The sequence below is a fragment of the Globicephala melas genome, chromosome X, assembly GCF_963455315.2.
Source record: "Globicephala melas chromosome X, mGloMel1.2, whole genome shotgun sequence".
NCBI lineage: Eukaryota > Metazoa > Chordata > Mammalia > Artiodactyla > Delphinidae > Globicephala > Globicephala melas.
In genome coordinates, this window is record NC_083335.1 from 75,132,068 (window position 1) to 75,145,817 (window position 13,750).

Below are 13,750 nucleotides of genomic sequence, written 5' to 3' on the forward strand. Positions count from 1 at the left end.
ATTGCATTGAATCTGTAGATTGCCTTGGGTAGTATAGTCATTTTGACAATATTGATTCTTCCAAACCAAGAACATGGTATATCTTTCCATCTGTGTCACCTTCAATTTCTTTCATCAGAGTCTTATAGTTTTCAGAGTACAGGTCTTTTGTCTCGTTAGGTAGGTTTATTCCTAGGTATTTTATTCTTTTTGATGAGATGGTAAATGGGATTGTTTCCTTATTTTCTTTCTGATTTTTGCTGTTAGTGTACACAAATACAAGTGATTTCTGAGTGTTAATTTTGTATCCTGCAACTTTATTAAATTCATTGATATGCTCTAGTAGTTTTCTGGTAATGTCTTCAGAATCATCAATGTATAGTACCACGTCATCTGAAAACAGTGACAGTTTTACTTCTTTTCCAGTTTAGATCCTGCTCATTTCTTTTTCTTCTCTGGTTGCTGTGGCTAGGACTCCCAGAACTTGAATAAAAGTGGTGAGAGTGGACATCCTTTTCTTGTTCCTGATCTTAGAGGAAATGCTTTCAGCTTTTACCATTGAGTGTGATGTTAGCTGTGGGTTTGTTGTATATGGCCTTTATTATGTTGAGGTAGCTTCCATTTATGACCACTTTCTGGACAGCTTTTATCATAAATGGGTGTTGGAATTGTAAAAAGCCTTTCTGCGTCTATTGAGATAATCATATTTTTTTATACTTTTTAATTTGTTAATGTGGTATATCACAGTGACTAATTTGGGGATAATGAAAAATCCTTGTATCCCTGGGATAAATCCCACTTGATTGTAGTGGTTGATCCTTTTAACATATTGTTGGATTTGTTTTGCTAGTATTTTGTTGAGGATTTTTCCATCTATGTTCTTCAGTGATATTGGCGTATAATTTTATTTTTTTGTGGTATCTGCATCTGGTTTTGGTATTAGGGTGATGGTGGCCTCGTAGAATGAGTTAGGGAGTGTCCCCCCTTGCTATATTTTGGAAGAGTTTGAGAAGGATAGGTGTTAACTCTTCTCTAAATGTTTGACAGAATTTGCCTGTGAAGCCATCTGATGTTGGACTTTTGTGTGAAGTTTTTTTTTTTTTTTTCAGTACGCGGGCCTCTCACTGTTGTGGCCTCTCCTGTTGCAGCGCACAGGCTCCAGATGCACAGGTTCAGCGGCCATGGCTCACAGGCCCAGCCGCTCCGCAGCATGTGGGATCCTCCCGGACCAGGGCACGAACTCGTTTCCCTGCATTGGCAGGCGGACTCTCAACCACTGTGCCACCAGGGAAGCCCTGAATTTTTAAAAATAAGTTTCAATTTCAGTACTTGTGATTGCTCTATTCATATTTTCTATTTCTTCCTGGTTCAGTCTTGGGAGGTTTTACCTTTCTAAGGATTTGTCCATTTCTTCTAGGTTGTCCATTTTATTGGCATATAGTTGCCTGTAGTAGTCTCTTATGATCCTTTGTATTTCTGTGTTGTCCAAAGTAACTTCTTTTTCATATCTAATTTTAGTGATCTGAGCCCTATCCCTTTTTTTCTTGATGGGGCTGGCTTAAAGTTTATCAATGTTGTTTATCTTTTCAAAGAACCAGCTTTTAGTTTCACTGTCTTTTCTCTTGTTTTCATCATCTCTATTGCATTTGTTTCTGTTCTGATGTTTATGATTTCTTTCCTTGTACTAACTTTGGGTTTTGTTTGTTCTTATTTCTCTAGTTGCTTACGGTGTAAATTTTTGTTGTTTATTTGTGATTTTTCTTGGTTCCTAAGGTAAGACTGCATTGCTACAAACTTCACTCTTAGAACTGCTTTTGCTGCATCCCATACGTTTTGGATCATCGTGTTTTCATTTTCGTCTGTCTCTAGGTAGTTTTGAATTTCCTCTTTGATTTCTTCAGTGATCCATTTGTTGTTCAGTAACATATAGTTAGCCTCCACATGTTTCTGCTTTTTGCAGTTTTTTTTTCATGTAATTGATTCCTAATCTCAACATTGCAGTTGGAGTGCTGGCTTGATATAATTTCAATTTTCTTAAATATAATGAGGCTTACTGTATGGTACACCATGTTATCTGTCCTGGAAAATGTTCTATGTGCACTTGAGAAGAATGTGTATCTTCTCCTTTTAAATGGAATATTCTATAAATATCAATTAAGTCCATTTACCTAATGTGTCATTTAAGCTTTTGTTTCCTTATTGATTTTCTGTCTGAATGATCTGTCCATTGATGAAAATGGGGTGTTAAATTGCCCCGATATTATTGTGTTACTGTCAATTTCTCATTTTATGGCTGTAAGAATTTGCCTTATATATTGAGGTGCTCCTATGTTGGGTGCATAAATATTTACAATTGTTATATCTTCTTCTTGGATTGATGCTTTGCTCATTATGTGGTATTCTTTTTGTCTCTTGTAACAGTCTTTATTTTAAAGTCTATTTTGTCTGATATGAGTATCACTACTCCAGCTTTCTTTTGATTTCCATTTGCATGGAATACCTTTTTCCATCCCCTCATTTTCAGTCTGTATGTGTCTCTAGATTTCATGTGGGTCTCTTGTAGACAGCATATATGTGTCTTTTTTTTTTTAATTTGGATATAGTTGTTTTACAATGTCATGTTAGTTTCTACTGCACAGCGAAGTGGAGTTCCCTTTGTTATACAACAGGTTCTTGATAGTTTTCTATTTTATACATATTAGTGTATATATGTCAATCCCATTCTCCCAATTCATGCAACCCCCATTCCCCCTTGGTGTCCATACATTTGTTCTCTACACCTATGTCTCTATTTCTGCCTTGCAAACTGGTTCATCTGTACTATTTTTCTAGATTCCACATATATGTGTTAATATATGATATTTGTTTTTCTCTTTCTGACATACTTCACTCTGTATGACAGTCTCTAGGTCCATCCATGTCTCTACAAATGACCCAATTTTGTTCCTTTTTACGGCTGAGTAATATTCCATTGCATATATATACCACGTCTTCTTTTTCTTTTTTAAATCAATTATGCCAGTCTATGGCTTTTTGTTTGAGGATTTAATCCATTTACATTTAAGATAATTACTGATCTGTATGTTCTTATTGCTATTTTGTTAATTGTTTTGGATTAGTTTCTGTAGTCCTTTTTTCTTCCCTTCCCTTTTTGTTCTCTTCTCTTGTGATTTGATGACTATGTTTATTGTTGTGTTTGGATTGCTTTTTCTTTTTTTGTGTGTTTGTATCTGTTCTAGATTTTTGCTTTCTGCTTACCATGAGGTTTTGATATAGCAGACTACATATATACAAGGTTTTTTAAAGTTGCTGGTCTCTTAATTTTAAATGGATTTCCAATATCCTGCATTTGTATGCTCCTCTTCTCACTATTGCTGTTTTTGTTATCATATTTTGTGTGGATGCTTGCCTACCTTTACTGTATGTTTGCCTTTACTGTTGCACTTTCCCATTCATAATTTTCTTGTTTCTAGTTGTGGTCTTTTCTTTTCCATCTAGAGAATTCCCCTTAGCATTTGTTGTACAGCTGGTTTGGTGGTGGTGAATTTTCTTAGCTTTTTTTTGTAAAGCATTTGTTTTACCATGGAATCTGTATGAGAGCTTTGCTTGGTAGAGTATTCTTGGTTGTGTTTTTTCCCTTTCATGGCTTTAGATATATCGTGCCACTCCCTTTGGGGCTGCAGAGCTATTGTTGAACAATCAGCTGATAACTTTATGGAAATTCCCTTGTGTGTTATTTGTTGCTTTTCCTTTGTCGCTTTTAATATTTTCTCTGCCTTTTTTGTCAATTTTATTAATATGTGCCTCAGTATGTCCCTCTTTGGGTTTATCCTGTATGGGACTCTCTGCACTTCCTGGTCTTGAGTGGGTGTTTCCTTTCCCATGTAAGGGAAGTTTTTGGCTATTATCTCTTTAAATATTTTCTCGGGACCTTTCTCTCTCTCTTCTCCTTCTGGGACCCCTATAATGCAAATGTTTTTGCATTTAATGTTGTCCCAGATGTCTCTGAGTCTGTCCTCATTTCTTTTCATTCTTTTTTTCTTTATTCTGTTTTGCAGCAGCAATTTCCCCCAATCTGTCTTCCAGCTCACTTATTTGTTCTTCTGCCTCACTTTTTCTATTGATTCCTTCTAGTGCATTTTTCATTGCAGTTATTGTATTGTTTAATCTTTGTTCTTTTAAGCTTCTAGCGCTTTATTAAACATTTCTTGTATCCTATTGGTCTGTGCTCCATTTTTTTTTCTGACATCTTGAATCATCTTTACTCTCATTACTCTGGATTCTTTTCCAGATAGGTTCCCTATCTCCACTTCACTTAGCTGTTCTTCTGGGGTTTTATCTTGTTCTTTCCTCTGGAACATATTTCTCTGCCATCTCATTTTGTTTAGATTTCTGTCTTTGTGGTCTCCGTTCCTCACACTGCAGGATTGTAGCTTTTCTTGCTTCTGGTGTCTGCACCTTGCTGGGTGAGGTGGGACCAGTGGCTTATACAGGCTTCCTGGTGGGAGAGACTGGTGTCTGCCCACTGGTGGGTGGAGCTAGATCTTGTCCCTCTGGGGGTAAGGCCATGGCAAATGGTGTGTTTATAGGTGGTTGTTGGCTCAGGACAACTTTAGGCAGCCTGTCTGCTGATGGGTGGGGCTGTGTTCTCACCATGTTCATTGTTTGGTCTGAGGCATTCAAGTGCTGGATCCTACAGGCTGTTGTCCAGGTCTTGGTGTCAATATGATGACCTCTGGGAGAGCTCATGATGATCAATATTCCTTGGAGACCCCACCACCAGTGTCCTTGTCCCCACAGTGACCCACAGCCGACCCCTGCCTCCCTAGGATACTCTCCAAGGCCCACAGGTAGGTCTGACCCAGGATCCTATGGAGTCACTGCTTTGCCCTGGGTACCAGTGCATGTGAAACCTTGTGTGCTCCCTCCAAGGGTGTAGTCTGTTTCCACCAGTCCTGTGGAACTCCTAGACTCAAGCCCACTGGCCTTCAAAGCCAAATGTTTTGTGTGCTCCTCTTCCCATTGCCAGACCCCCAGGCTGGGGAGACTGATGTGGGGCTCAGAACTCTCACTCCTGTAGGAGAACCTCTGTGATATATTAATTTTCCAGTTTGTGGGTTGCCCAGTTGGTGGGTATAGGATTTGATTATATTGCAGAAGCACCCCTCCTACCATCTCGTTGTGGCTTCCTCTTTGTTTTTGGGTGTAGAGTGCATATTTTGGTAGGTTGGGGTCTTTTTTGTCGATGGTTATTCAGCAGTTAATTTTGATTTTGTTGTTTTTGTGAGAGGAGATAAGCTCAAGTCCTTCTACTCTGCCATCTTGTCTCCTGCCCCTGTCATATTTTCTTCTTCACGTTTTCGTGTTACTAATTAGCATACTTTCATTTCAGCTTGAAGAACCTTCAGCATTTATTGTAAGACAAATCTAGTGGTGATTAACTCTTTCAGCTTTTTTTTTTTTTTTTTTTTTTTTTTGGTCTGGAAAATTCTTTTTCTCTCCTTTATTTCTGAAGACAACTTTTCTGGGTACAGCATTCTTGGTTGGGTGTTATTTTCTTTCAGTACTTTGAATATATCATTCCACTCTCTCCTTGCCTGCTAGGTTTCTGTTGAGAAATCTGCTGATAGCCTTATGCAGGTTCCCATGCATATGAGATTCGTTTTTTTCTCTTGCTGCTCTTAACCTTCTCTTTTTGTCTTTGATTTTAGAGAGCTTTATTATAATGTATCTTAGAGAAGACCATTTTGGGTTGAATTGTTTGGAGACCAGTGAGCCACATGAACTTAGATATTCAAATATCTACCCAGAATTGGGAAGTCCTAGTCATTATTTATTTAAATGATCTTTCTTCCCCTTTCTCCCTCTCTTCTTCTGGGACTCCAATATTTTGTAGATTGTTAATCTTAATTTTATCCTATAAGTCACACAGGCATACTTCACTCTTTTAGATTCTTTTTTTTTTCCTACTCTGACTAGTCAATTTCAAATGATCTTTCTTTGACTTCACAGATACTTTCTGCTGGCTCATCAGGTCTGCTATTGATGCTGTCTACTGTATTTTTCATTTCATACATTGTATCCTTCAACTCTATAACTTGTTTGGTTCTTTTTATGATTTCTACTCTGTTAAATTTCTTATTTTGTTCATGATGTTTTCCTGATGTTGTTGAATTGTTTCTATTGTAGCTCATTGAGCTTCCTTAAAACAACGATTTTGAATTGTTTATCATGCAAATCACAGATCTCCTGGTCTTTGTGTGTCAGCTTCTGGAAATTATTGCATTCCATTGATGATGTCTTGTTTCCTTGATTTTTCATATTCCTTCTAGTCTTGTGTTGCTATCACCTCCTCCAGTTTTTATTGACTGGCCTCATCTATACATCCAATCATAGATTATTTGGTCTGGAACTTCTCCACTGGACTCCCAGACTTTTACAAAAAAACTCTCATCTGTTGGTGAAAATCTGTGTTCTTTAGGGAGATGACAGTAGAAAACTATTTTGTCATTTTGAGGATGTTGTCAGTTTTCAAAGGTGGTAAGTGTCAAAAATACAAGTGTTCCAGAGGCCAAACAATTATATGTAGATATTAGGGAGGGAATTTGGGGAGTGCTCATTTTATTTTTTAAATTAAGCTTTTTATTTTGAGATCATTGTAGATTCACATGCAGTTGTAAGAGAAAATATAGAGATATACCTTGCACCCTTTACTCAATTTCTCCAATGATAGCATTTTGCAAAACTATATTACAATATTACAGCTAGGATATTAACATTGTTACAGGATACAGTCAAGAGTCATAACATTTCTATCATCACAAGGATTACTCGTGTTATTCTTTTATAACCACACTCACTTCTTTCCTTTCCCTACTCCCTCCTTAACCCCTGGCAAGCACTAATATGTTCCCTATTTCCAAATTATATCATCTGAAGAATGTTATATAAATGGAGTTATACCATATGTAACCTTTGGATGTTGGCTTTTCTCAATCAGCATGAATCCTTAGAAATTCTCCCAAGTTGGTTTATGTACCAATAGTTGGCTCCTTTTTATTGATGTGTTATATTCCATGGTATAGATGTACCAGAATCTGCTTAATTACACCCATTGAAAGACATCTATGTTGTTTCTAGTTTGGGCTATTATGAAAAAGCTGCTATGGGTATTTGTTTAGAAGTTTTTAAGTGACAATAAGTTTTTGTTTCTCTGGGATAAATGCCCAGATGTGTCATTGCTGGGTCATTTGGTAGTTGTATGTTTTATGTCTTAAGAAACTACCAAACTATTACATAAAATAGTGGCTGTACTGTTTTACATTCTCACAAGCAAGGTATGAATGATTCTGTTTCCATGCACCCTTGCCAACATTTGGTGTTTTCACAATTTTTTTCTATTTTAGCCTTTGTAATAGATATGTAATGACATCTCATTGTGGTTTTAATTTACATATTTCCAATGATTAATAATGTTGAACATCTTTTCATGTGTGTAACTGATATCCATATATCCTCTTCAGTGAATTATCTGTCTTGCCCATTTTCTAATTGAAGTGTGTAGTTTTGTTTGTTTGTTTTTACTATTGAGTTTTTAAAATTTTATTTATTTATTTATGGCTGTGTTGGGTCTTAGTTTCTGTGCAAGGGCTTTCTCTAGTTGCGGCGAGTGGGGGCCACTCTTCATCACGGTGCATGGGCCTCTCACTGTCGTGGCCTCTCTTGTGGAGCACAAGCTCCAGATGCACAGGATCAGTAGTTGTGGCTCATGGGCCTAGTTGCTCCGCGACATGTGGGATCTTCCCAGACCAGGGCTCAAACCCGTGTCCCTTGTATTGGCATGCAGATTCTCAACGACTGTGCCACCAGGGAAGCCCTTACTATTGAGGTTTGAGAGTTCTTTATATATTCTAGATACCAATGTTTTGTCAGATACGTGGTTCGCAAATATATTCCCTAGCCTGTAGCTTGTTTTTTCATCCTCTTTACATGGTCTTTCATGGGGCAAAATTTTCTATTTTGATGAGGTTAACTTTATCAATTTTTTATTTTATAGTTCAAGCTTTTCGTGTCAGTTCTAAGAACTTCTTTGCCTAGACCTAAATCCTGATGATCTTCTCCTACTGTTTTCTAAAAGTTTTGTAGCTTTAAATTTAAGTTCATTATCTATTTTGAGTTAATTTTTATAGGGTGTGAAATTAGGTTGAGATTATTTTTACTTTCGGCCTGTGGAAGCCCAATTGCTTCAGTGCCATTTGTTTAAAAGGCATCCTTCCTCCACTGAATTGCTTTTGTACCTTTGTGAAAAATCAGTTGGGCACATTTGTGTAGGTCTGTTTTTGGTTTCTCTATTCTGTTCCATTGATCTAACATGTCTATCCCTCTACGAACACCAAACTGTCTTGGTTATTGTAGCTATATAATTAGTTTTCAAATCAGGGTAGACTTATTATTCAAACTTTATTCTATTTCAAGTTTATTTTAGTTATTCTGGGGTACTCATTTGATTTTGAGCTGGCCCTAAAGCCTCTGGAGATTGGGACTGTACTCATGGCCCTAGGGAGCTCCATGATGACAAACTGAAATGGGTTGATGAACCAGGAATTAGCAACCAACTCTCAAGAAGTTATATATCAATTCTTAAAAACAATGCAGTGTAAAAAGGCAAATGTAAAGTGAAAAGGCCTCCCTTGGAGCTAGGCTCTGTCCTCTCTGCTTTTCTTCCAGCCAGGCTTCCCCTTCTCTAGAAGAGTAGACCGAGTTAATAAGGTCCCATGGCATTACAGATTGTGTTGGAATCTGTATTAAATCTGAACTAGAGAAATCCTAACAACAATGCTCCCCATCACTTCCAGGAAGGAGTTATTGGCAGGATTAAGAAAGCTGGCTTTCTCAGGTATCTGAGAGAACTCCCTTCTTGCTCTTCCTATGTATATGATAAAACTATTGTACTACTAAGCTGTACAATCACTTCTACATGTGTAGTGCCCTTGAGTCTCAAAATATATCAGTTACCACAGCCCTGGACTAGGAGAGCCTTGAAAACTCGAAATAGAAATAAGGGAATCAATTTTTAGGAATTCTGTGAAGTTTGAGACTAGATAAGTTTCTTTGAAGACTTCAGGATTGCTATTAAACATGGAAAGCTGTTTAGGTGAACCATTGTTTAAATATTGGGAGACAAGAGAAGACATGCAAGGGATAGCCTTGAGACAAGGCAGAGAAGGAACCTGACACAAAGGTTTGGTATGAGCGAGTAGGATTGTTTTCTAGTTCGTTGCTTTGTGCATGTTCCTCTGCTTTATGGTTTCTCAGTGAAAAGATAAGCCAGTCTCAGATAGACTTGAGGGAACTTGGGCTGAAGTAAAGGAACACCATCCCATCATGAAGGTTAGTGTGGTAGAGACAGTGGAGGAATTCAGAGTGAGAGAAGCTCAGGAGGTGAGAGCCTCCAGGAGACAGAGGTGGGCCAGTAGGACAGTAACCACTTTGTAACCTGAGGACTGTCCAGGTGGCTGGGGCTCATATCTCTAAGGAAGAAGCACATTCTCTCAAAGGATTCTACTATTCATACAGATCATAGACTTACTGTTATGAACTCCAGATTACTTTCTAAATTATCATGTTTTCACGCCTAAGAAGTTAGAAGTGGTTGCCTTTAATTCCCTATCTAAAGTGAATCATATTTCCATGATGAGGGAAAGTGCCAGTGAGGGCCTCCCAAGAGTAAGAAGCAACAAACAGTTGGAAGGAAGGCCATGTCTAGCCAGAGGCCCAAGCCAGGTGCACTCCTCAACTGGAAATCAGATCTTCACAGGCACTCAGCCTCCTCAATGAAAAGGAACCTCATTAGGAATAATTAAGGGTGCTTTATGTGGCTGCTAGAATTTCAGGCAACTTGAATCTGATCATTTTATATGGTGACTCATTCTGAACCAAACAGCCCTTTAAAAGAGCACAAGGGAGGACCTAGGGAAAGTGAAGTCTCATTAAGAGTCATGTACCAAAATGTTCATTGCAGCTCTCTTTACAATAGCCCAGAGATGGAAACAACCTAAGTGCCCATCATCAGATGAATGGATAAAGAAGATGTGGCACATATATACAATGGAATATTACTCAGCCATAAAAAGAAATGAAATTGAGCTATTTGTAATGAGGTGCATAGACCTAGAGTCTGTCATACAGAGTGAAGTAAGTCAGAAAGAGAAAGACAAATACCATATGCTAACACATATATATGGAATTTAAGAAAAAAAATGTCATGAAGAACCTAGGGGTAAGACAGGAATAAAGACACAGACTTACTGGAGAACGGACTTGAGGATATGGGGAGGGGGAAGGGTGAGCTGTGACAAAGCGAGAAAGAGGCATGGACATATATACACTACCAAACGTAAGGTAGATAGCTAGTGGGAAGCAGCCACATAGCACAGGGAGATCAGCTCGGTGCTTTGTGACCGTCTGGAGGGATACGGAGGGTGGGAGGGAGGGAGGTGCAAGAGGGAAGAGATATGGGAACATATGTATATGTATAACTGATTCACTTTGTTATAAAGCAGAAACTAACACACCATTGTAAAGCAATTATACCCCAATAAAGATGTTAAAAAAAAAAGATTGCCTACCCTGGGGACAATGATAGTGGCTGTCAGTAATAGAAAGAGCTGTCAGTAATTGAGGCAAGACAAAAAAGTGAGCTGTGCTTTCCCATCATGGAGGATCATCAGAACCCTGAGATGGAGAGGAGAGATCAGAGGACTTGGAGTCAAGCTGACTTAAGTTCAGAGTCACTTTATCCCAAAGATCCTCAGTTTCTTCATCTGGAAAATGGGGCTAATAATGCCTGCCTTTTCAGGGGTACCATAAAAATGAAATGAAGGAACTTATATAGAATGACTGGTACTGAATAGGTTCTCGAAAAAAAGAAGGGATAGTTCCTAGCTTTTGTTTAATTAAGCATTTTAATTTTTTCTAGTTCAGGAAAATGAGAAAATAAAGCTTCATTTCATATTCAGATTGATCCCCAAGGTATTTTTCTTTTTTAAATACTTTATGGTTCAAAAAGAGAATAACTATCTGAATCTTCTGTCTAGGTTCAGTTTGAAGTTGTCCATTCTGATTTGGGGTTCCTGATTTCACAAATGCTCCCAAACCAATGAAAGAATTGTTATGCACATAACCCTAATATATTTATACATATTAATAAATTCTACAAATTTACTATTGTCCAACTGTTTCAAAATTGTTAGTAAAGTTTAGTTTCTCTCTTTTATTTAAGTGAAAATAAAGGAAACAGAGGTTCTATATTTACCTGTACCCAACGCACTATCTTTGGACATGACTGCCTTAAATTATTCACTCCTAAACCTTAAGTCTTTTAAGACCATTTGCCAACTGTCATCAGGGACACCTGGGTATCTGGTCATTTCCCACCACCCCAAGTGAACTTTAGCATGGAAACAAGCCTAGGAATATGCAAGCACATAGCCTATGGCTTCTCAGTCTCACAACGAGAGTGGGTGAGGTCAGGGAGTTTGTAGTTAAAGGCAGTTTTACCTTTTTGTTTCGGGACTTTTCTCACAGTCATTGCAGCCTGCCTCTTCTGATTTTCAGAAATTTCAAAGCCTATAACATAAAAAATACATGACTTTGTTATGAGAAACATAGACCTTTCTTAAATGTATAAATTAGTACAAATTTTCTGGAAGAGTAATTTTGCCAAGATATATCAAAAGTTTTGAAAAGCAAAAAAAGGAAAGTGGTCAGAAACTTGGACAAAGACTTACAACAATGCATTTCAATGTATAGAGGGGCAAAAAAGTGAGATCATGAGTTAAGAGGCTGTTAAATGGAGAATGGTTGAATAAAATATAGTATAAAGTGGAAAGATATTTCACAACCAAAAGCAAAAACACAAAGAAAAGAAAAAAATGAGTCAAAGATAAGTGATTACAACAGAAAATGTATATAGACTTAACGAAACTTTCAGAAGAAAAAAAAATTGAATGGCAAAAAGTAAGTAATTAATGAAATAACCAAGATGTCTGTGCAAGTTCTTTGTGAATTTTTTAATTGAGTTACTTGGTTTTTGGCTAATTGAGTTGTAGGAGATCCTTATATATTTTGGAAATTATCAGATATATGGTTTGCAAATATTTTCTCCCATTTAATAGGTTGTCTTTTTGTTCTGTTGTTTCTTTCCTTTGCTGTGCATAAGCTTTTTCGTTGTATGTAGTCCCACTTGTCTATTTTTGCTTTGCTGTCCATGTTTTTGGTGTCATATTCAAGAAATCATTGCCAAAGAACAATGTCAAGAAGTATTTCTCCAATGTTTTCTTCTAGTATTTTTACAGTCTCCAATCATATGTTTAAGCCTTCAGTTCACTTTGAACTGATTTTCATGTATGGTATAAGGTAGGAGTTCAATTTCATTCTTTTGCATGTGGATATCCAGTTTTCACAACACCATTCATTGAAAAACTATCCTTTCCCAATTGTGTATTCTTGGGACCCTTGTTGAAGATATGTTGAATATATACATGTAGGTTTATTTCTGAGCTCCCTATCCTATTCCATTAGTCTATATGTCTGTCTTTATGCCAGCACCATACTGTTTTAATTACTGTAGCTTTGTAATATATTTAGAATCAGGAATTGTGATGCCTCCAGCTTTGTTCTTCTCTCTCATGGGTGTATTGTGGATCCTCGTGAATTTTAGGATTGTCCTTTTTTTCAATTTCTGTAAAAAATGTCATTGGAGTTTTAATAGGATCATATTGAGTCTACAGATGGCTTTCAGTAAAATGGATATTTTATCAACATTGTCTTCTGTTCCATGAACACAGAATGCCTATTTATTTGTGTCTTCTTTAATTTCTTTCAGCAATATTTTGTAGTTTTCCATGTACCAGTCTTTCACCTCCTTGGTTAAGTTTATTCCTAAGTATTATATTCTTTCTGATGCAACTGTAAATGGGATTGTTTGCTTAATTTCTTTTTCAGAGAGGTTGTTGTTAGTGTATAGAAACACAACTTCTTTTTTGTGTTGACTTTGTATCCTACTAATTTACTGAATTCATTTATTAGATGTAAGAGCTTTTGGTGGAGTCTTTAGGGTTTTCTATACATGAGATGATGTTATCTGGAAACAGGAATAATTTTACTTCTTCCTTCCTGATTTGGAGGCATTAATTAATTAATTAAGCCTAATTGCTCTAGCTAGGACTTCCACTACTATTTTGACTAGAAGTGTTGAAAGTGGGCATCCTTCTTGTACCTGATCTTAGAGAAAAAGCTTTCAGCTTCTCCCCATTAACTATGATGTTAGCTGTGAGCCTTCCATACATGGCCTTTATTATGTTGAGGTAATTTCCTTCTATACCTTGATAGTTTTTATCATAAAAGGGTGTTGAATTGTGTCAAATGATTTTTCTGCCTCTATAAAGATGATCGTGTGATTTTTTTCCTTCATTTTGTTAGTGTGGTGTATCACATTAATTGATTTATATATATTGAACAATCCTTGTATCCCAGGGATAAATCCCACTTGGTCATGGTGTATGATCCTTTTATTGTACTGTTGAATTTTGTTTACTAGTGTTTTATTGAGGATTTTCCCATGTATTTTGTTAGGGATATTGGTCTGCAGTTTACTTTTCTTGTAGTGGAAGGCTTAATGTTGTTAAATGCCCATTCACACCCAAAGTCATCTACAGATTCAATGCAATCCAATCAAAACCCCAATGGCATTTTTTAAAGAAACAAAAAA

At 37.0% G+C, this 13,750-nt stretch overlaps 1 protein-coding gene across 9 annotated transcripts in view; it reads right to left on the minus strand.

The window, feature by feature from the left end:
* ARHGEF9 (Cdc42 guanine nucleotide exchange factor 9) overlaps positions 1 to 13,750 on the minus strand; it is a 223,590-nt gene that overhangs the window by 9,354 nt on the left and 200,486 nt on the right. For 8 of the 9 annotated variants that reach the window (XM_060291795.1, XM_060291801.1, XM_060291799.1 and 5 more), the window contains one exon: positions 11,539 to 11,607. In XM_060291795.1, the coding sequence (XP_060147778.1) occupies positions 11,539 to 11,607 (69 nt within the window). Of the gene's footprint in view, positions 1 to 10,607; positions 10,714 to 11,538; positions 11,608 to 13,750 lie in introns of all 9 variants that reach the window. The other variant, XR_009560590.1, reaches the window with a different exon arrangement.